The 22446-nt window shown below is 42.8% G+C and overlaps 1 protein-coding gene across 1 annotated transcript in view; it reads right to left on the bottom strand.

Moving 5' to 3' along the window:
- Positions 1-4120: 4120 nt before the first annotated feature.
- mtmr11 (myotubularin related protein 11) overlaps positions 4121-22446 on the bottom strand; it is a 52991-nt gene continuing 34665 nt past the window's right edge. The window contains exons 10-17 of the mRNA XM_036135470.1: positions 19854-19981; positions 18075-18153; positions 16217-16287; positions 13564-13736; positions 13295-13465; positions 12995-13213; positions 10673-10990; positions 4121-4801 (exon numbers count right to left, since the gene is read on the bottom strand). Of these exons, the coding sequence (XP_035991363.1) occupies positions 4376-4801; positions 10673-10990; positions 12995-13213; positions 13295-13465; positions 13564-13736; positions 16217-16287; positions 18075-18153; positions 19854-19981 (1585 nt within the window). The 3' untranslated portion in view covers positions 4121-4375. The remainder of the gene's footprint in view (positions 4802-10672; positions 10991-12994; positions 13214-13294; positions 13466-13563; positions 13737-16216; positions 16288-18074; positions 18154-19853; positions 19982-22446) is intronic.

The following is a 22446-nucleotide window of genomic DNA, read 5'->3' as shown; positions in this document are numbered from 1 at the left end:
ATCATGCCTAGCACCCCTAGCCAGCCTATATTTAAATATATATGTTTAACATTTATAAATATATAAATAACAATGTACAAAAACATATATTTACATATGTGTATACATATATATATACATATATACATATACACATACTTATATATACATATATATATATATTTAATATGAATAACATGTAAAATATTTCAGCACCTAATTTCCTAGTAGTTAATAGTGTTAGTACATCCACTGACTGTAGAATTACCTGTGAAATATTTTCACACAGTCAGAAAACTGCTTGTTGTTGCAACCAAATCCTATGGGATTCTGTGAGAGTAGGGAGTAGCAAGATGGCGGCCAGTGACTTCAGTTTTTCGGCAAAATCAGCACTCCAGTGTATTATATAGCTCAGTGGTACCAGCCTGTGGGGGCAGTGCTATGATCTGGTGTTGCTGTAGTTGTTCCGGTCTAAGTTCAGCAACAGTATGAGCTCAGAGAATGAGGTCAGCTGACCACCTGAATATAATGAACGACCAGGTTAACCCTGACCCATCAATGGATGTTTTCTTCCCTGATGGCACGAGCGTATTCCAATATGCCGATGCCAGGATTCATCGGGCTCAAATCGTGAAAGAGTGGTTCAGGGAGCATGAGACGTCATTTTCATACATGGATTGAAGACCAGAGTCCAGACTTTAACCCCACTGAGAATCTGTGGGATGTACAGGAGAAGGCTTTGAGCTGTGGGCAGACTCTACCATCATCAGTGCAAGATGCTGGTGAAAAATTAATGCAACACTGGCTGGTCACAAATAAATCTTATGACATTGCAGAAGCCTATCGAAACAACGTCACAGCGAATGCGTGTCGTAATCAAAGCTAAAGGCGGTCCAGTGTGACAGGCAGTGTAGGTCAGACTATTAATACCCTGATTTCTGACAAGCTGTAATTTTCTTTTCCAATAATTTGGGTTAAGTGCTGCTCTCTTGCAAAAAACAACAACAATTAAATTCTGGCCCATCCACTTGATATTACGCAAACAACCGGCCAATGACTGTACAGGACTACAGTCATGTGGTGGCACCATATCTGGTTGTATTACTCTGTAAACTGGGCTGGTTAGGAGCTGAAATGTGTATATGGAATAAAAGTAGCCCGATTATGGAGCCCTGTGGAACCTCACATCTGATGGTTGTTCACTCAGATTTATAATTGCTGAAATAAAAACATTCTATTATGTCTAGATAAGATTTATACATTACAAACCAAGCATTGAAAAAAATATGAAAAACATATGGAGACTATAATTTTGTGATTTTACGTCTAAGTAATAAAATGAGTACATAAATGAGTAAAGTCTTGGTGAGGTTATAAAGATTAGATGCTTTAATCCATCCCCCTGGACATCCAGGACCCTCTCTGTCTCAGCAGTATTAACGTTAAAGGTTCTGTAAGTTAAGATGGTGCTTACCCATTTAATACCTTTTTTTTTCTTTTTAAACACGTAAAAAAAATTACCTCAAATGAGCAGAGAGGCACAGTGTCAAAATTTAGTCTTACTTCTGGTAATGAAGAAACCCGCTCTGAAAACATGACCTGTTTGTTCAATAAATGTAAGTAAAAGGTTAAAAATGACCTCAGAGATCACAGCTGTAGGTAAAGTGGTGGTAAGTGGGTTTTTGTTGGACCCATTCCTTTAGAGACTTATTTAGGCTAAGAAATCTCATGATTTTAAATGATCAGGAGAGTCCATGATAACCACCAAGAATCCTGATGCTAAAGCTGCAAAGGGGGAGAGATATGGGACCAAGAATGGACCCCTGGGGGACTCCATATGTGGGGAAATGTGCTTAATTTAAAGTAGAAGGTTCTTTAAATTGATTTGGATGTTAATCCCAGTTGTTTCCGTCTCGCTCCAGGTCTCCCACTAAGCTCAGCTCCAGCCAGGCCGGCAGCTTGGAGAGCAGCTCCCTGACGGGTTCCCTGTCGCTGGGGCCCGACCTGCCGCACTGTCAGTGCTGCATCACCTACGAGGTGCGCCTCAAGCGCCTCTCATGTGGACACCTCTACTGCAGCGCCTGCTGCGACCAGATCGTCAACATGGCCTTTGAGGACATCGAGGGTCTGTCCGAGTACCCGTGCCCAATGTGCAAGTCCCTCCGGGAGCTGGGAGGCCTGGGCCCGTCCTCGTCGGGCTACTTCTGCGGGCCCTGCGGGATCCTGCAGCAACAGGAGTTCACTGGGAAGGAGCACGGGAATCGGTGGGGGTGAAGTCCCTCCTCCGATGTTGGACTTCTGATTTCCTCAGCTGTGAATGCACTGCCACTGCCATTAAGCTAACGTTGGACTAAAGTTATTCATCCCACTTTACTCCCTTTATCGCTTTGTTTTCTTCAGTGATCTGCTGAAATGAAGCATTAGTATCAGTGAGTACCAGGACGACCGTCCAGACTGGTGGAAACTTGCACAATAAATGTGAAAGAGCTTCATTTCTTTGTCGGTTTCATCCCGAAGCGTTCCACATTTTGAGCCGGAGAGACTTCACATGAGCTAGCCGCAGCGGATGTTTACTGTCAGTATTGACCTTTTTCATTTTTAAACAGTTTTATTATGCGTCTAACGGTCGTTATCTTTTTTTTTATCCTGCTTTTACTGTAAAAATGCCATTCTTTTAAGTGTTCCAGATCATTTTGTAAGTATTTATTTTGTTAAAAAAATAAAGTTCATGAGCCTGTGTACGCCAAGGTTTTTATTCAGGGGAATGCATTTCTTTAAATCAACAGAAACACTGTTCATCAAGAGCAAATCATGCTGGTACAAAAAAAAAAAAAAAAAAACAACCCCAAAAAGGATATTTACATCTGGCAAATTGTGAAGGACGTTCGTACCAAAAACTTTAAATAATGAATACAGAGCAGCAGGTGTGAAAAGATCAACTAAACGGTTCAGTGTGAGAAAGATGACGTGTTTCTGCAGAAGACAGACAGGTTGGCATCACGCCTGGAAAGCTCGGAGCGCCTTTATGTTGAATATTTACAGCAACGGTGTGACTGAGTGAGGTACCGCTGGACTCATCGCTATTATCCTGCTTTTAAATTACGGTCAAATATTTAACACGCAAACACAAAAGTGTCTGACCCGGTGATGTCATCGACTACAAACTGAAATCAAAACCTGCAGAAAAATCTAAATGTAAACATCCCTCTGCTTCCAATACTGGCATCCTGTTTTTTTTTTTTTTATTATTAAATTAGGATAACGCTAACCTCCATGTGTTACATCCATAATCACTAACACTTCATCACTAATGCCCTGAATTCAGGATTCCCTACAACACTCTTTCCATTATATCCCACAATTTATCAGACAAATTTTAGACTTTTCTACCTAATGCCTGATGGTTTGTTCTGGTTTATTTATCTTGTGTGAGTGTTGCTTCAGCTTCAGGGCTAATTCACGGCTCTAATGGCATCTGGACCGACGTAGACGTATGAAACCAAGACCGGATCCCTTTACACTGAACGCAGGTTCCGTAGAGACACCAGCAGGCCACACCTCAAAGGAAATCAGACAATATCTGTAGAAAAAAGCCGTCAAATGTGGGTTTCAGAGCGGTAACTCATGATGGTTGAAATTTTTACACTCAAGATGTGATGTGGCAAAGAAAGAAAAGGATCTAATTTTATTATAAATGACAGGTCTCTTTTAGAAACCAGGTTTCTACAACATATTACAAAGATCAAAGCTGAATTCTGGAGTTTTCCCTGTAAAATGATGCAAGTGGTGCTTTTTAGACAGTGAAGTGGATGTAGGCCCTCGCACTGCTCTGCAGAATGCACCGGCGGAGGAATACGGGACCAAAAATAGCTCTCATGTCCTAAATTCCACATTAAAGCCGGCGCCTGTAGCACCGACAGCTTTCACAAACCATCTCTGCAACGTTGACAGGAACAGATCTGTTTGCATATTGGAAAAATAACACAGCTTGGAGGTTAAAAGCACTGAAAGGCTCCCGTCTGTCCCGTCCAAGTGCCTCCAAGTTTTATCTGAGCAGTCTGGATAAGAAGCTAAAAACAGAACCTGCAACCTTCTCCTGTCCTCCTTTTCAACTGCCAGCCGCTCCTCAGCTGCAGTTTGCATTTTTTTTTTTTTTTTTTTTTGCATTTCTGTTGAGTCTGATTTCATTTCAGCAAAGGTACAAAACTGTTGTTGCATTTCTGTACAGCACAGACACCGAGGAGGAGTCAGAAGCTCTTCCACTCTTTACTTCAAACATCAGTTCGTGTCGTTTTAGGCCCGTCATCACGTATGTGGGCAGCACTGAGGAAAATCTCAGTCTCATACGGGTTTTAAAGGTGTCGGCCCAGGAGGAGAAAACAGTCGGGAACCGATCTCAGGAAGTCAGCGACGGCCCGTTGCTCTTAGGCAGCTTGGTGGTACTGGGTGGTGGATGGTATCGAGGGTCCGACCGAGCTTCTCCTGCTGCGGAGTGTCCGAACAGGAAGGAGTGCTTGTTGCCGTCTCGGTCTGTAGGCCTGGGCGGCGGTGCCGAGGCAGAGGAGGGGCCCCTGGAGGTGTGCTGGTTGGTGGAGGTAGGCGGGGGGGTCGCTCTGCGCTTGAGTGCCGAGTAAAGGAAGGTGCTGTTGTTGGAGCTCTGGTTCAGGTTGGCGTCGGTCCGCTGGGGCTCGGCTGTCACGGTGAGCGGGTCGGGACTCCTGCTGGTGGAGACCTGGGTTAGCTGGTCTTTGAGCCGCTGCACCTCCTGAGCGAGGCGGTCCACCGGGTGGGGCCGGTTGGCCGAGACGGGGTGGGAGAAGGCCTGAGGAGAGACGGCAGCAGGGTGAGTTTGACTCATGATCAGCAGGAATCCTGTAAGAAGGAACGCCAGTCGGTCGAGGCAGATGACCGTTCATACTGAGCCCGGTTCTGCCGGAGGTTTTCCTTCCCGTTAATGGGGAGTTTTTCTTCCCACTGTCGCTTCATGCTTGCTCAGTATGAGGGATTGCAGCAAAGCCATGTACAATGCAGATGACTCTCCCTGTGGCTCTACGCTTCTCCAGGAGTGAATGCTGCTTGTCGGGACTTTGATGCAATCAACTGGTTTCCTTATATAGGACATTTTTGACCAATCTGTATAATCTGACCCAATCTGTATAATATGATTGAACTTGATTTTGTAAAGTGCCTTGAGATGACATGTTTCATGATTTGGCGCTATATAAATAAAATTGAATTGAATTAAATTGAATTGAACGAGCTGGACCCAAACTGGGCCAACAGACGACACCTATACAGGTCGATTAGAGCGAAATGTGTTCGTAAATCTGACACGACTGGGCATTTCTGGTGTTTTATTAGGAATTTCTGTGTGGTCAGTACAAGCCAGGCAGGAGGTGATCCCGTCGGATGAGACCAGAACCTGACCTGCGTGAAAAACACCATGTGTAGCAGGAAACTAACGCTGCACGTCACTCCGGATACACCATGCCCACAGCGAGGCAGCCTGGTTCTCCACTCAGAAGTCAGAAGTTCCCAGTTCTTGCTCCGACTGCGAACCAGCACCATTCACTCAAACTGTGGCGCTTCTTCCAATCACACAGGCCCAGATTCAGCTAACCTCAACGATCTCCTGCTGGAAGCTTAAAGCTCCGCTAACATGTCAAATACAGCCAGAAGAAAACATTTGTGACTAACACCCTCTAACCGACACAGAAAACACAAAAGCGTCGTTTCCCCATGAGGCAGACAGACAGAAAAAAACTAAATTACCTATGCTAACGCTACAAGCTAACACTACAAGCTAACGCTACAAGCTAACAGTACAACAATGTTTGAGAGCAACGTAAAAAGGCCAGTAAAGCTCCTGTATCTGCTGCAGTGAATAGGGGTGTGCAAAATAATCGTCATGACGATGCATCGCGATTCTAATATTCGCGATCCAATGCATCGATTCTTGACGCCAAGTATCGATTATTAATTAAAAAAACAAATAAATAAAATTGCATGAATGGTTGGCGTACATCAGCTAAAAACAAGTGGAATACAACTTCCAGTCCAGTAGATGTTGCTGCGGATGTGTTGACGCCCGCTGCCTTGTGTCACAAGCATTTCTGGCCGCGGGATACTGCGACGGGTCATTCATAAACAAAACATGGATGACATCAAGTCAGATGTTTGGACGCATTTTGGCTTTACAAAGAAGGTAAAAACAAAATTGATGTGATGCATGCAATTTGCAAACACTTACTTCTACATGCACATACATTTGAATGTTTTCATTTCATTGGTTTAAAGGACCACTGAGGCCGTGTAAACGGCACTGATTATCATTATTTTGTTATTTTAAGTTTTATAAATCCTAAGCATGTTTTGTCAGTGTGTCCACTCCACTAATAGTAATATTTGTGTCCAGTAACAGTAATATTTGTTTTCATGGCAATACCTCCAAAAGTCGTTTCAATAAATACAGCTATGTATGAATTCAGTTGCTTTCAGTTATGTATCAATTGAAGACACTATCCAGATCATACACAGCCAGTCAGCCACTGGTAATGGCTGCATTTTTTTCTAACAGTGTTCAGTGAAAATATCGCAATGAATCGCGATGGATCGCAATAATTCAAGTATCGTGATGCATCGTGATAGAATCGCATCGTGGCATGTGAATCGTGATTCGAATCGAATCGTGACTTCTTTGGCAATACCCACCCCTAGCAGTGAAGCAGTAAACCTCCCGGACAACAAACACTAACACCATCTGTTTAAATGTTACTTTTTCATAAACTGAGAGCCCAACGATTGGGGCTCTATTGGTCTGAGCTCCCCCGTCGAGATGTGCTTCCCAGGTCTGAACTTCTGCGCCACGAAACGTTCCGTTCTGCTGCGGTACAAAATAACGCGAGAAAATGTGAAAAATAGTCTGGTAATTAATAGTTAAGCAATAAAACAAACGTATGACCTCTTCATGTAGTTAAAATGCTATTGGAGGCTAGTGTGGCTAATAATAAAAGGTTCTGGTGGAGCCAGACTGAAGCTGACAGAAAAAGGTAGAAACCGCAGCAGCCTACCCTGCAGTGCCGTCGATCACTAAAGAAAATACGATGCATAGTTACCAGAAAGGCAGAACTTGTACAGAACTGCTGCTGAGCATATTTGCACGGACCAGATCCTCATTTATGCTGTAAAAATATATTTTGCATGCGTCAGAACCACGTTTGTTATGAAACTATTTTAGTTTAGACTGACCCTTCGTCTCTCATAAGTAAGACATGTTTGTATTAACAGTAAATTTACAAGAAAATGGAGTCATGTGGGACACACAGAGGATAATCAGTTATAATAAAATAAAATTACTGCACAACTGAATCAAAGCTGCATTTATAAAGGTTATTAACACCTACAGTAGGCCTTATCTTGTCTACTGTTTCGCCAGACAGGGAAGTGACACTTAAATTAGACACGTCTCTAAACCAGGGCTGAAGTGTTGCCTACTTATTTGTTTTGTCCTAATAAAATAAGTTAAAGTTAAGTTTGTCAAACTGTAATTAATCATAGTCCCATCACAGTATTAACCCTGTGCCTTTAAAATCAGTGGCAGAGGCATCAGAAATGGTGTTGAGTATCTAGTATTTTGAAATTTCAGGATCCCATTGTTCTGGTAAAACCACATCTAGGAGAAATCCTTTCAACTGTTAGAAGAAAAAACTAAATTATTAGTTTTGAACAAATTATGCCTTTCCTCCAACTGAAACTATGCTTCACTCAAAGCATAACTAAACCCCAAAGCGACTTTTATTTTCCAGATAAACTGTATATATTGGGGCTTAATGGTGGCATCCCTATGTTACTGTGCTAATGTTGACATTTTAGTCTAAACTTGTTTAGTTCTGCAAGAACGGTCTTAGTGATGACCTCTATGGGTCAAAACGTGTCGACTGCATCTGACTTTTGCTTTTGGTGAAAACGGTACAGGTCAACGTCACAGACCCGCGATCTGGAATAATGCTGCGTTGGAACCTGGAACAGGGAAGTGTGAGTGCCGTAATCTCTGAGGTGATAGCGATCCGGTTTCCTGCTTGTGGACGTGAGTATCCTCCATCATTCACACTGTCATCGTTATGAAGGTAAAAACAGCTGATCCAGAACGCTGCTGCCCACGTCCTCACTAAGACTAAGAACATAGAGAACATGGACCCGGTTCTGAAGTCCTTCCACTAAGACTAAGAACGTAAAGAACATGGACTCGGTTCTGAAGTCCTCACTAAGACTAAGAACGTAGAGAACATGGACCCGGTTCTGAAGTCCTTCCACTAAGACTAAGAACGTAGAGAACATGGACCCGGTTCTGAAGTCCTCACTAAGACTAAGAACGTAGAGAACATGGACCCGGTTCTGAGGTCCTCACTAAGACTAAGAACGTAGAGAACATGGACCCGGTTCTGAGGTCCTTCCACTAAGACTAAGAACGTAGAGAACATGGACCCGGTTCTGAAGTCCTCACTAAGACTAAGAACGTAGAGAACATGGACCCGGTTCTGAGGTCCTCACTAAGACTAAGAGCGTAGAGAACATGGACCCGGTTCTGAGGTCCTTCCACTAAGACTAAGAACGTAGAGAACATGGACCCGGTTCTGAAGTCCTCACTAAGACTAAGAACGTAGAGAACATGGACCCGGTTCTGAGGTCCTTCCACTAAGACTAAGAACGTAGAGAACATGGACCCGGTTCTGAAGTCCTCACTAAGACTAAGAACATAGAGAACATGGACCCGGTTCTGAAGTCCTCACTAAGACTAAGAACGTAGAGAACATGGACCCAGTTCTGAAGTCCTCACTAAGACCAAGAACGTAGAGAACATGGACCCGGTTCTGAAATCCTTACTAAGACCAAGAACGTAGAGAACATGGACCCGGTTCTGAAGTCCTCACTAAGACTTAGAACGTAGAGAACATGGACCCGGTTCTGAAGTCCTCACTAAGACTAAGAACGTAGAGAACATGGACCCGGTTCTGAGGTCCTCACTAAGACTAAGAACGTAGAGAACATGGACCCGGTTCTGAAGTCCTCACTAAGACTAAGAACGTAGAGAACATGGACCCGGTTCTGAAGTCCTCACTGAGACTAAGAACGTAGAGAACATGGACCCGGTTCTAAAGTCCTTCCATGGCTCCTTGTATCTCAGAGAATAGACTTTAAAATCCTTCTGTTAGTCTATAAATCCCTGAATTAGCACCTAAATACATCACAGACTTGTTATCAGGGCATCAACCCTCCAGACCACTCAGGTCTTCTGGCTCCAGCCTGCTCTGCAGAACCAGAACCAGAACCAGACATGGAGAAGCAGCATTTAGTTCCTATGCTCCACTGATCTGGAACAAACTCCCAGAAAACTGTAAAAGTGCTGAAAGCCTGAGTTCCTTTAAATCAAGATTAAAAACACATTTGTTCAGGATTGCCTTCGACTGTTCTAATTAAACTGTTTTACTGAAACTTAATTAGTTTAAGTTTGTAGTCCAACTGTTTTTAATGTTTGCTTTTAGTTTCTATTCTTTCCATCTTAAGCTACACATGTTTGCTGCAGTAAGTCTGCAGAAAGTTAAGCCTTCAGATCTATTTAAACAGTGGCTATTTTAAATAGATCAACCTCACCACACTGTCCAGAATAATTATCACATATATAATATAATAAAAAAAGAAACATCTTTCATATTTATGCGAACAAGTACTGCATGCATCTGTACAGCCGGATAAAAATAGCCTCAGACAGTCACAGCGGCTCTTCACACCTCATGTTTTCATCTCAAAGCTCATCAAGGCTGCAACAGATTGCCTCCTGGTACAGGAAGCAGTCAGACATCTCTTCTGCAGCATCTACTGAACCCCTGTCTGGATAGTTATTAAAATTATTACCAATTAGAGACATAGGGTCTAATGGATAAATGATAACTATCAAAATACCCTGCAGTACATTGATTTTGTGTTACTGCTCTTAGAAAGGGAATCAAAGCCAGCAGCTAAAATCCTGATATGCGTGTAAATTGAGCTCCTCAGGACTGGACCTGTGCGTCCCCTGGGTTTACAGCTAACTCATTTTCATCGGCTTGCCTGGGCATTTTCGAGAGGAATGTTGTTGAGCTAGTTCTCCCTAAACTGTGAATCATTCAGACTGTTACTGGATCCTAGACTTCACGCAGAACAGACCGTTTAAGCAGAAGTTTAGTCTGTTATGACGCCGGTTCCTCTGACATCTTTAGGAAATCCTTTTATAGTCTGAGTTTTATCACTTCCTGTTACCATGAGCTGGATCTGTCAGCGGTTTAATAGATTCGCTCCGCAGCTTGTGTGCAATAGGTGACGGCATCCGCCCACACGGCACCGGACTATTCTTATCCTCGCCATGGTGACGGCGTGAGAGGCATCACCAAAGCCTCTGCTCTGCTGCATCCGTACTGGCAGCTATTGTTGATCAGCAGCTCCTACTGGTCCGTATTTCTAAGCAGCAACGTCGTGTATCTGTTGGAAAACCCGTCACGATGTGAGAGAACGTCACGCGGAGCAGATTTCAGCGTTTCAGGAAGCATCGGTGGACAAAGCCCGCATCTAGACACTCTGAAACGTTTAGAAGACATGCTCCTGTTTATTTTCTCAGTCCTGCTGTAAATGAAGCTAACCCAACTCCTACACTGCATACCTGGGCATGCAGCGCCCCCCGCAGGTAGCACTCCCTCCACAGGCTCATGCACGGAGCCATCAGAAGGGGCTGCAGGGGCTCGTATGGATCCAGAGGTCCCTTCGGTCCAGAGGTGGCGGGGATGTTCTGGGGAAGCTCGGTCAGGGCCCAGGCTTTCAGCAGCCTCTCCAGGCCAGGCACGTTCTCTGAGGACAGCGCCCTCCGGTGGCTCTTCTTGTAAACGCCCGAACTGCCGCTGCGCCAGGGAGGCAGGTTGGCGGGGCAGGTGAAGGTACCTCTGGAGAGCAAGAACACCGAGCCCGGGATGGTGTCGGCCAGCTGGAGGGCAGAGGCAGAAGGAGAAAGAGTAAAGATTCAGTCAGGAAAACCTTTAACTGATATAACTGCAACAACAGCATGCCTCGACTTTAAAAACTTTTCTGCATTTTCTCAACTGAACCGCCGCAGTGCTGCAAGCCTGATGTATGCATCCATCTTTTCTGGTGATGCCTAATACTTTAATCATAGCAAATTATATCAATTTATTCAAGTCAAAACAATCCTATGCATTGAAATTATATATATATATATATATATATATATATATATATATATATATATATATATATATATATATATATATATATATATATATATATATATATATATATATGCATCGTTGTGTCGATGTCTGTAGTCCCAGCGGTGTGCTAAGGATTTCTTTCACAATCACTACTGGAAAATTTAGTTATCAGTGTTATATAAATTACAGAGAGACATTTAAATTTTTTAAAACCGGCTTTTATTGACTGATAAAAACTATTAAATGATTACAGCCTGCAGTTCAAACACGCTTGAGGCTCTCTTTTTTTGTGCGAAGGTTCTCAGGAAGTTGTGTTTTTGCTAATCTGCTCCACTGACTCTAAAAGTAGAAGCTCACCTGTCCTGCAGATAAGAGACGGCCTTCAGTGCTGGTAGCCCAAGAGAAAATCAGCTACACCGACCAACCAAAGCACCGCCAAGATCCAAACACCGGCCTAAAACTTGGTGGTGATTATTATTATATATATATTCCTTGTTGTGGCTGAGTAGGAGTCTGTTTGGTCGGTTTCAAGCAGAACCATCTTCTGACATGTCCTATATTATGATGTTCAGGCTGAATCTTTCCTGTTTTGGTAAAACTGTTTTTAAAAATGTCCGTTGCCTCCGATTTAAGGCTGTTTACTGTTGTCATAACCCGGATATCTGAGAATTTGCACAAGCATATTTAAAAAAAGAAAAGAAAATTTAGACTGCTTTTTGAATGTGGGTTTAAAGTGTGAAAGATAAAAGATAAAACTAAAGTATTACACATTAATACAGAAAATAATTGTGACGTTAACGTCAGAACTATTGACGTTTAAACATGGTAAGTATGTAACTGTCGTTTTTCACAGGACCAACAGGCATGACGCGGGGTGTGGAATAAGACAGCCGTTCTTTTGAGTGACGAGAGGAAGAATAAGAGACGGATGTGAAGGAAAATGTGCAGCAAAGGAAAAATACTGCAGTTGTTAGAAATGGTGACTGCCAATGAGCAGGGTGATCTGCAGAAATGTGCAAAACTAGATTTCTGCACAAAAAAACAGCACAGACTATTTACAAGGATGAAAGAAAATGCAAACTAAGATCAGCTCTTCAGCAAAATATGGATGAGGAAGAAAAAAAAACTAAAAATAAGTTAAATAAGTGTTTTTGTGAGGCTGCCACTTTTTTATGTTATTATTACACAGAAAAGAAGAGAATAGTTGTTTCCTAGAATAATATTTCAGACTTTTGTTTATATATTTGTCCAGTATGACTCGAGAAATGAGCCGTTTTTGTTGAGGTTACTTGTCTAATTCAGGAGAGTTGCTTTTTTCCCCCCATCAGGATTAAATCAGTCATTTTTACCCTTGTTGACTCGTCTCAAGCCCATCAGAAGTTTGTTATTTAGCTCTTCTTTCGCACCACGCAGAGAAGCCATACTTTAAATATGTTTAAACTTATAAGCCTCCTTTAAACAATCACAGTATCATTAGAATGTTTCCCAACTGGTTCAAGCAAGAAATCAAAAACATTGTCAACTTAAATTAGATGTAAGATGAACTTTGCTCCTTTTTTTTTACTGATCTGCTCCACAAGACCTAAAGCAGAGGAGAGCATCAACAACGGACCGGGACTTTCTGATGCTTCGGAGGCTGCCGGCTTTACGTCTACCAGCAGAGGGCGCAATGGTCTCTCACCAGATGTGCTTCTCAGCCGTGTGCTGCTGCTGCTGCTGCTGCTGCTGCTAACAGATTTAAAGGTGCTCAGAAGGTTTACCCTGTGCGAGTCCAGGTTGGTGTTAAGGTTTCCGTTCAGCAGCGGCTGCAGCGGCCGCGCCGCACAGACGGGTTGGCTGAAGCCATCCTGTCGCTCCCGGCTGTACTGCAGGGCCCAGTCCCAAACCGGAGGCAGAGGAGGGTCTGAAGGGTCCGAGGAAGAGTCGGGACTCAGCATGTCCCTCCAACCGTTGACAGGCGTGTAGGACTGGCCCACGTTCTGGGAAGAGATTAAAGGAAACCGGGTCAGCGGGTTTGTTGTGGGTCTGAGCCTGAGCGACTCGAGCCGGGGGTCCAGCACCTGGGAACGTTTGCATCTCTCCCGCTGGCAGTTGGACAGGAAGGTGGAGAAGAGCGGCAGGTGGACGCTGTCGTGCAGGGCCAACAGGAAGTCGTCTGTCAGCTGGAAACGGGACGGGAACTGAGACCACAGGTGCCACACGCAGTCCAGGAAGAGCAGGAAGACCGGGGCCTGCAGGAGGGATGGACGGCATGAGGGGCGTGATGAGTGGGTCCAGTCAGAAAATTATTAAATGTGCTGCTGTCCTGGCGCTGGCTTCAGGGCCTCACCTCCTCCTTGTCGCTGTCTCGGTGGTAGTTGACGCGGCTGCAGAAGCGGTGGCCGGCCATCACCCACTCCTTCTGCACCAGGCCCTGGAAGCCGTGCTGGGTCCGACAGTGGGGGTCACACATCACCTGGACCAGGCTGGACACCACGCAGCTCATGTCCCGGTCCTCCACCTCTGATTCAAACACAGGACGGCACCAAGTCAAAGTTTTCTCTTTCACCGCCTGACACCTGATCTAAGACGTGGCAGCGCTAGTTGTTCATAAGGCCTTCAGTTAAAGGTCGACGAAAAGCCTGAATCTAAAGTTCTGGGTTGGCTGATCTTCCCTTCAGCTCAGCCCTCAGCTGTGCTGGAGACAAATGGCCATAAAACGAACGTTGATTCTGTGTCTGAGGAACACATTTCTGTGCTCATTGACACATCTGCAGTGAATCCACTCTGCTTGACACAGTGAAGTGCCTTTTCACATATTCATCCTTTGTTTAAAGTCACACCCACCTGAAAAGGTCCATTTTACGCTAACAGTAGAGTTCTAAATGTGTTATCGGGCCAAACAAACGGCCAGCTGACCTACAGATGCCGTCCAGCGTTTGTCGTGGAGACCCAGACACCCAGAGAGGCGACTCTTTGCTGCGGCTGCTGATGCTCTACATCCTGGACACCACTGAGCTCTATTATACACTGGAGAGCTAATAGCCGCTGTTAGAATGAGTCGCTTTGAAGCCACCAGCATCGAATAATGAGGATTTTCTCATGTTCAGGGGGGCTTAAAACTTTTAAAATGTCAAATGCCATATACTTTTATGTTATGTACTAAAACTATCAAGTACTGTGTGGAAAAAAAACACATATTTACATATATGTATACTTATATACATATTTATATATACATGTATATATTTAATATGAATAACATGTAAAATATTTCAGCACATGATTTCCTAGTAGGTGACAGTGTTAGTACATCCACTGACTGTAGAATTACCTGTGAAACATTTTCACACAGCCAGAAAACTGCTTGTTGTTGCAACCAAATCCTGTGGGATACTGTGAGAGTAGGGAGTAGCAAGATGGCGGCCAGTGACTTCAGTTTTTCGAGCAAATCAGCACTCCAGTGAATAAATAGAGATCAGTGCTGGACACAAACTGCTCAGACTTTTACCTGCAGGTGGCGCTGCAGAGCACAGTTTGATAAAACCAGCCGCCACAGAGACAGGCGGTCTCTCTGATCGACCCCAGGATTATCTGCTCTAATCCAGGGGTCACCAACATGGGGCCCGCAGGCACCAGGTAGCCCCCAAGGACCCCATGTGGGGCCCTCAAGCCTGTTACAAAAATAGAGCAACCCCCCAGTGAGCTGCATCTAAAATGTTTTTTTTTATTTAGTTGTGCTTCCTTTTGAATCATACTTGTATTTACATAGATTTAAAAGATTTCAAAAATATGTTTATATTGCATAAAGTTAAGGTGAGCTCTGCCTTTCCTATGACACAGTAGCAATAATGTAGCTCTCAACTTCTAAAAGGTTGGTGATTCCTGCTCTAATCCAACCATGACTTCCTCTTTTGTTGAAAAAGTATATTTTCACATTTTCAAGAAAAATATTTGTTACTTTTTTGTATTTTGCACTAAAAATATCAACTTTGTTTATTTAATCTTTATTTATAAAGGTACTCTCTTTGAGATGCAAGATCTCATTTTAAAGAGAGACCTGTCTGATAAAACGTGGCGATTAAAGGCGATAAAGGTTCCCAGAGAGTAAGACGTTTCCCTGGAGTCTTCCAATGCACTTTGTGGCATTTCAGACTTTGGGAGATTAGTGAAAAAACAATGGCTGGATGACACGTGAAGTTCAAGAACTGATGACAGCAATGTCCCCTGGTTTGAATAATGCAGGGCTGAGTCTGTGTCACAGGGTGATTTTGTTCTGCCACGACGGATAGGGAGGAATGAACCAATATGCTTGTCAGGCATGAGTCACAGCATTAATAATCCTTAATAATCCTCCACTTTTTCCATTCCCAGTAAGAAGTGCAACTGCTGATCAAAAGTCGTCTAAAAGTCAGGAGCGACTCCCATCATCTGCAGGAAAAAAGAAAAACTCCCGAGGCTTTGATGACTTAAAACGCTCCAAAAGCTGATTTCTCTATGTGAGTTTAATAAGAAGGGCAAATTTATTCTCTCAAAAACAGAATTTCTGGATGAGATTTATGCTGTTTAAATAAAGTTTGAATAAAAAGTGAAAAAAAAAAAAGGAATCTGGATGAGCTTTAATAAAAACTGACGATTCATGTCTGGGATAAATAGAGCTGACATGTCTCTGGGTGTTTCATGAGGAAGTCACATCAAATGATCAGCGCCGTTCAAAGAGAAGTCTGAATGATGAATCTACCCAGTGAGATGCAGCTGTGCCCTTCCTGGCATGGATTTACCTCTCAGGTGAAACGGCGGTCGCTGCGGGCTGTGATCGTATCTTTAAGCCTTTCTGAATGGAGGCCTTTGAGCAGCGTGTAGGTCCAGTGGACTGTGGCTGTTCCTGCTAAAGAGCTACCTCAGTGTGAGCCCTAATGTGGCTTTAATGAGGAGGAGCTGATGTGAATAATGAATGGACGGGTTGCATGATATGAGCCGGGGTCCGGCGTCACGTGACTCACCCTGCAGGGCCACAGTCAGGTGACCGCTGCGCAGCAAACAGGAGACCTCCGAAGCTTTCCTCAGACAGGACCTGGAGATACGCACACACACAGAGAGGTGAGGGGTAGGCAGGCCCCGGAGCATTTATGTTGGAGTTAAAAGGAAATATGAGCAGTTTTTGCTGTAATGACGCAATCTGAGCAGCTACACTGCAACACATGAGAAACCTCAGTGTGCTCAAAGGCCTTCTGGACGCCCAGGAAACAGGAAAATAAAGTGCATTTGGTTCAATGCATTTAACGCATCACAGAAACCAAAAATGTGCCCAAACGTCTGATTTTAGGGACGTAGGCGCTTCTAAAATCCTGTTCGGTCGTTCCGCAAATTCGTCTAACTTGCTCCTCCTCGCTGTGAACAGTAATGGCGCGATGGAATAACACCCCTTAGAGGTTGGGAGGTATATTGATATTGAAAGCCTGAATATCGATATTAAATCAGTTTTAAAAACATCTATGTTGATCTTTGTATAATTTTTTATGCACAGCCCTAATGCTCACTTTGCAAGCAGTGACCCAAACATTGATGTGAGCTGGGATTAATCTGGCCTGCATTCTGCTCTGATTCTGCTCTTTATCGTCATCAACATTAAACCTAAATTAACCAGCATGATTTTTTTTTTTTTATCAATACTGCTGTTAATGTTCTCTTCAAAGACATAATTTGAATGTTTCAGACAGTAGTTATAGGTAGCAGGAGGCTTTAAGTGGATGAGCTCATGTTTTGAGCCAGATTTTCCAACACCTAGAATGAAGGAGGAAACTGATGGACAGATTGAGGCCGACCTAAAATATCCATCAGGCTGAATACAGACATGCGTCTCTCATCTGAGGTTAGAATATGTCTTTAAAGTAAAATCTAAAACAATAAAGTCACAAATACAAGCAGAATGTCTCTAAGGGGCAGTTTGACAGTGAGACCCTATATCTGATGGAGCGCTGATGTAAGAGGACAGATCGAGGAGCGCCTCGGTGTTCCTGCTGGAAGGGCTGCAGGGTCTGGGTGTCTCTGCTCAGACTGACGCCACTGCTATAAAAGCTCTGACAAACAGAGGATGGATGGGAGGAAGAACGCTCAGCCAGGAGGAAAGGAAGGACAAAGCAAAACAATAAAGGAAACGAGGAAAAAAGTACCGTATTTTTCTGACTATAAGCTGTACTTAAAATCCTTAAAATGTTCTCAAAAACTGATGGTACTCCTTATATATGATCACTGTTGTGCTTACTGACTGATTTTATATGGTACAATGCGCTCATAAATCTATTAAAATGTGTAAATACGACTTTAGTTAGCAACGAAGCCGCTCCGCTCAATGAATATACGGAGCATTACGTTACACTGTGTCACTACCTGATAGGACCCCTGAGCTGTCTACAAGACTGCCTGACTGTAATGTCTAAACTAGAAGTGCAACAATAAACCTAGTAAGTTAATTCACTATAAAGGTTACGTTTATTTATGTTAGAAACAGGGAAAAATATTTAATGTGTCTTATAATGGTTCAAAAATACGGTTAGAAAGGATAGATGGTAGGGAAGAAAGAGGGATGGATAGAATAAAGAAGAGAAGGAATGGTTGATAGAAGAAACAATATAGGGGAAAAGAGGAACAGAAGGAAGGAAGGAAGGAGGCAGGAGAAAAATAACTGAATTCTTTCACAGGTCAGCAGGATGATTAACTGCTTCTGACAGGCCGTGTGCTCGTTGCATTATGGGAGGTGTAGTTTTGTCACAGTGTAACAACACCCAGTAAAAAATGTCTGGAAAACCGTATGGGAGAGGTGACGCAGACTGTGAGTCTGAACCATCTGCGGGTTTTTACCTGATGTAGTCCAACCAGTGGGTGCTCTCCAGCGTGGATAACCATTTGTCATCAGGCACAGACACAGACGTGGAGATGTCTACAAACCGAGGCATGGGAGATGCATGAGATCATGGATCAACATGATTAAACATGCAAACCTGAATTTGCATAATCAGTTAACCAAGCAGTGAGAAGAGGCATTATTGTCAAGGTTATTTGTCTCATGTCACTTTGCTGCTCTCACATGAACGCCTCCACTGAGGGACAATAGAAGATATTTCTCTTTTCTACCTTCAGAAACAGTTATATGACAAATAAAGCCCACATAACCCTAACCCTGAGCCAGTCACTGAGCTCTCAAGCCTTAGAGGCATCATGTAGTTTCATTTTGAAGCTAAATCCTGCGGGCGAGCCCACTGAATTCATGTGTGTGGGTGTTTTTTTTTTTTTCTCCCACAGCAGAGAGCTCTGCGCTGTGAAAGAAGACAAAACACAGAGCTGAAAAATGTGTGAGCTGTGATAAGCAGCAGCGACCTTCACACTACGCGAGTTCAAACGAGGGCTGGATCAGCATTTCAGCTCTGCAGACAAATTATTACATAAAACCCAACACTAACAGCTTTGCAGTGGGTTGCTGGTCATTTCTGTAGTTACAGCTATCTGCCGTAAATCCCTTTGTCCACACGTCCGTTCACACACCTTACTTCTGGGCATTTCAAAGTCACTTCAACAACAGTTATTTTCTAAAATGTGCTCCTAGTCTGCTGGAAGGAAAACAGGCTTACATGATTCCGTTAAAATTATTGGTACCAAGAAGTAGAAAAGATGAAACAGCTACAGTTCAGCGTCAGGTAAGGAGTTTGTTTCAGGAATGCAAAGCAAAGGCAGAATCCAAAAAAATGTTCTGAACTTGTAGAGAAAAATTCAAACAATGTTATTTTTTTTTCTTACAAAGTTTTCAGCTTGGGTCAAACTTGATATCTTATTTATTTATTTTCACATTTCACTTCCTTCTGACATGAAAACTGATGTTATTTTGCTTTTAATATCAAAAATAGATAAAAGGTAAAAATAAAAAGTGTAAAATATCAACGTTAAATATATGTTAAATATATGTTAAACTGTTTTACTGTTTTTAATGTTCTTTTTTGTTTCTACATTCTATCCCTACTTGCTTTTATTCCTATATTTTAATCATGTAAAGCACTTTGCATTGTCTCTGTACTGAATTGTGCTGTATAAATAAATTTGCCTTGCCATATGTAATGGGTGTGCTAACGGGTTTTTTGACAAGATTCTAAAAGCAGTTGATACTTTGTTAAAAATCTGAGTGACATAAGCGGACACATAGTTAAAAGCTGTGAAGATGACTAAGAGATCCTTAGGAGCCAAAAAAGTATTTATTTCTAGTCTAAAAACTAGAAGTTTGTTTAGTTTGTTTAGTAAGTTTTTGTCAGCTTTGTTGACATTATGCCCTATTTTAAGCCCTTTTTAAACTTTAAAAAATAGATTCTTTTCCAGCCCTCATCTCTCAGCGCTGAGGTTTATTGTGACACCAGATATGAGGTCAATGTCATTGTTTTGCAGATGATCTGCAGGTTTATCTCTCCATGAGAGCAATCAGAAGCTAAACTGTTTAAATGACTTTAAAACTTAGATGAGATGAACTTTCTACTTTTAAATGGAAATGTGACAGGTGCGCTCTACAAATAAAGGTCTGTTAAGGTGCTTTCCTCGTCTTTTGTGCGCGGACACGTTTGTTCAGGTGTGTGTGTGTTTGCTCGTGTTCAGGCCCACCTCCCAGACAAAGGGCTCGCAGACGGCTGTGTGCCAGCTGGATGTCGGGAGGCGACGGCAGCTCCTCGCCCAGCTCCACCACCACGCACAGAGACGACTGACAGCCAAACAGGACCATCTCCAGGTTCCTGCAGAACACAACATCCTGCTGTTAACGCGCTGCAACAACAACCCGTTACTTCACCACCAACCTACCTTTAGCGTAAGTCGCATATACGGCCGCAGTAAAGAGAAACTACACCTTCTGTCATTTCTACGCGTTTATACACACTTTCACAGGTTATAAAGCTGTGTGAATTTAGCCACAAGTTGGCAAAAGATTCACACCATATTCCAAACAGTTTGATATATTCTGTTAGCTGTGACATCATCCACGGAAAACAGATCATCCACTATTACCATCTAATGTAGAACACATTACTGGGTCAATGTGAGCTTCTGTGCTTTCTGTGTCTCTGCTCTGTCTTCTCTAAGCACAAGTGGGTGGAGGCAGATGAGCGTTCACACTGAGCCTGGTTCTGGTTCTGCTGGAGGTTTTCCTTCCCGTTAATGGGTGGGTTTTTTTCCACTGTCGCTTCATGCATGCTCAGTATGAGGGATTGCTGCAAAGCCATCAACAATGCAGACGACTGTCCACTGTGGCTCTACACTTCTCCAGGAGTGAATGCTGCTTGTCAGGACTTTGATGCAATCAACTGTTTCCCTTATATATTAATTTTTTTTCTGTATAATCTGACCCAATCTGTATAATATTATTGAATTTGACTTTGTAAAGTGCCTTGAGATGACATGTTTCATGAATTGGCGCAATATAAATAAAATGTAATTGAATTGAACTGATTTTTATTAAAAGATTTGACCAAAATGGAAAAAGCTCTGATTAAAAAAAATAATCTGTTGTGCTTGGGTGTCTGTAGTCTGCGTTTGACACTATTCAGCCTGACTCCCTTCCTCTGAGACGAGTCCTAAACGCTGTTAAAACGAAGGTAATGCCGTATGCTAACCAGAAGAAAGTTCCACAAGTTCTGCCTTTCACAGAAAAACTCACAGGTTTACCAGTAGAGGACGTATAAACATATAAGCTATCCTTTAAATCACATGTTAAAAATATTAGTAATGGGGTTTTTCTTTAGAAACAGCCTCTGTTAGGTCATTGTGTCTATGAATGTAGCTGCCACCTCTCTGCAGATGTTTGATGCTGTCTGTCATGGAGCATTAAGCTTCATAAACAGGGTATAGATCTGTTACCTCTAATTTATATCCTCGGGTGAAGTGGACATCGTTATCGATCTGTAAACTCATGCATTGGTACGTTTTCATCTATAAAGCTGTTCCTGCCTTCATACTCGTCACTCAGACAGTCCAGCCACAGACTTCGCTCTCAGGACTTCATCTCCTTCAGCAATCCATCAGTACCATCAGAAAAAAAAAGCCTTTTTGTGCTCTGCCCTGTCAACATGGACCTCCCTGAAACTATTCACTTTGACTCCTCTGGGAAAATTTATGTTCCTTTTAAGACAAAAAGAGAAATCGTCTTATGCAGCTTGCTTTTGTTTTTAGGTCATGTTTTACTAGTTTATTTGATTGAGTAGAATATTCTAATTACTTGTATTTTTATAGTGTTTGTAAAAGTTTATTAATTTTTATCGTTTTGTTTTAACAAACAGGTCTCTGTGGAAAATGTGATCTTGGATCTCATTGAGAATATCTGTATAAATAAAGGGTTAAATAAATGAAATACCTCCGGCAAATAGCTTCTAAAGTCAGAGAAATGAAAACCAAGAGTTCCAGTTATCAAGGTAGATGCTAAAGTCTGTGACAGGACAGTAGAAGAAAGATGAAGATGAAACCCATTCTCTATAAAAGAGAATATGCCAACACAACGTTTGCAAATCTGCAACTGAATGAACAATGAAACTTTTAGATCAATCTCCCTCGGGCAGATGAGACCAAATTAGAGAGGGGATTGGTGTAAAGTACAGGGTGATGTTTGTGGGAAACCAAACACAGCAAATAAGCAACATCCTCATTCCAGCTGTCAAGCACGATGGTGGTGGGATGATAATTTGGCCTTGTTTTTTGTATACCCAAGCATTCAAGTCAAATGTGAGGCCCTCTGTCCGACAGCTGAAGGTTGGACCAAACTGGGTCACCAACAGGGCAATGATCCCAAACACAGCAGGAAATCTGCAAAAACAGAGCTTGACAAGGGTTTCGGGTTTCCACCGTCGCTACATGCATGCTCAGTATGAGGGATTACTGCGAGTCAATGCCTCGATGAAACCTGCTGGGTTTCCTAAGACAGCAAACCTTTTAAGCAATCTGTCTGGATTGTTCAATAAAAGGGACTTTGTAAGGCGCCTTGAGATGAGGTGAACTGGCGCTATATGAATAAACTGAAAGGAATTGACACTGGCCTTGTCCCATGGGGTCCAAAGTCAGTCCTGGAGGGTTCTGCATGTTTTAAGTGTTTTCCTGGTTCACCACAGCTAAAGCTTATGAGTGCTTCATTAGTAGACTTCATACCTTCATGTTAAGCCGGCTTCACACTCACTCAGGGACAGATCTAACACAGGCAGGAGACCGGCCCTCC

This window comes from Fundulus heteroclitus, chromosome 3, assembly GCF_011125445.2.
Source record: "Fundulus heteroclitus isolate FHET01 chromosome 3, MU-UCD_Fhet_4.1, whole genome shotgun sequence".
Taxonomy (NCBI): domain Eukaryota; kingdom Metazoa; phylum Chordata; class Actinopteri; order Cyprinodontiformes; family Fundulidae; genus Fundulus; species Fundulus heteroclitus.
The sequence above is the reverse complement of the archived record's forward strand: the minus strand, read 5'-3'. Positions and strand labels throughout refer to the sequence as shown.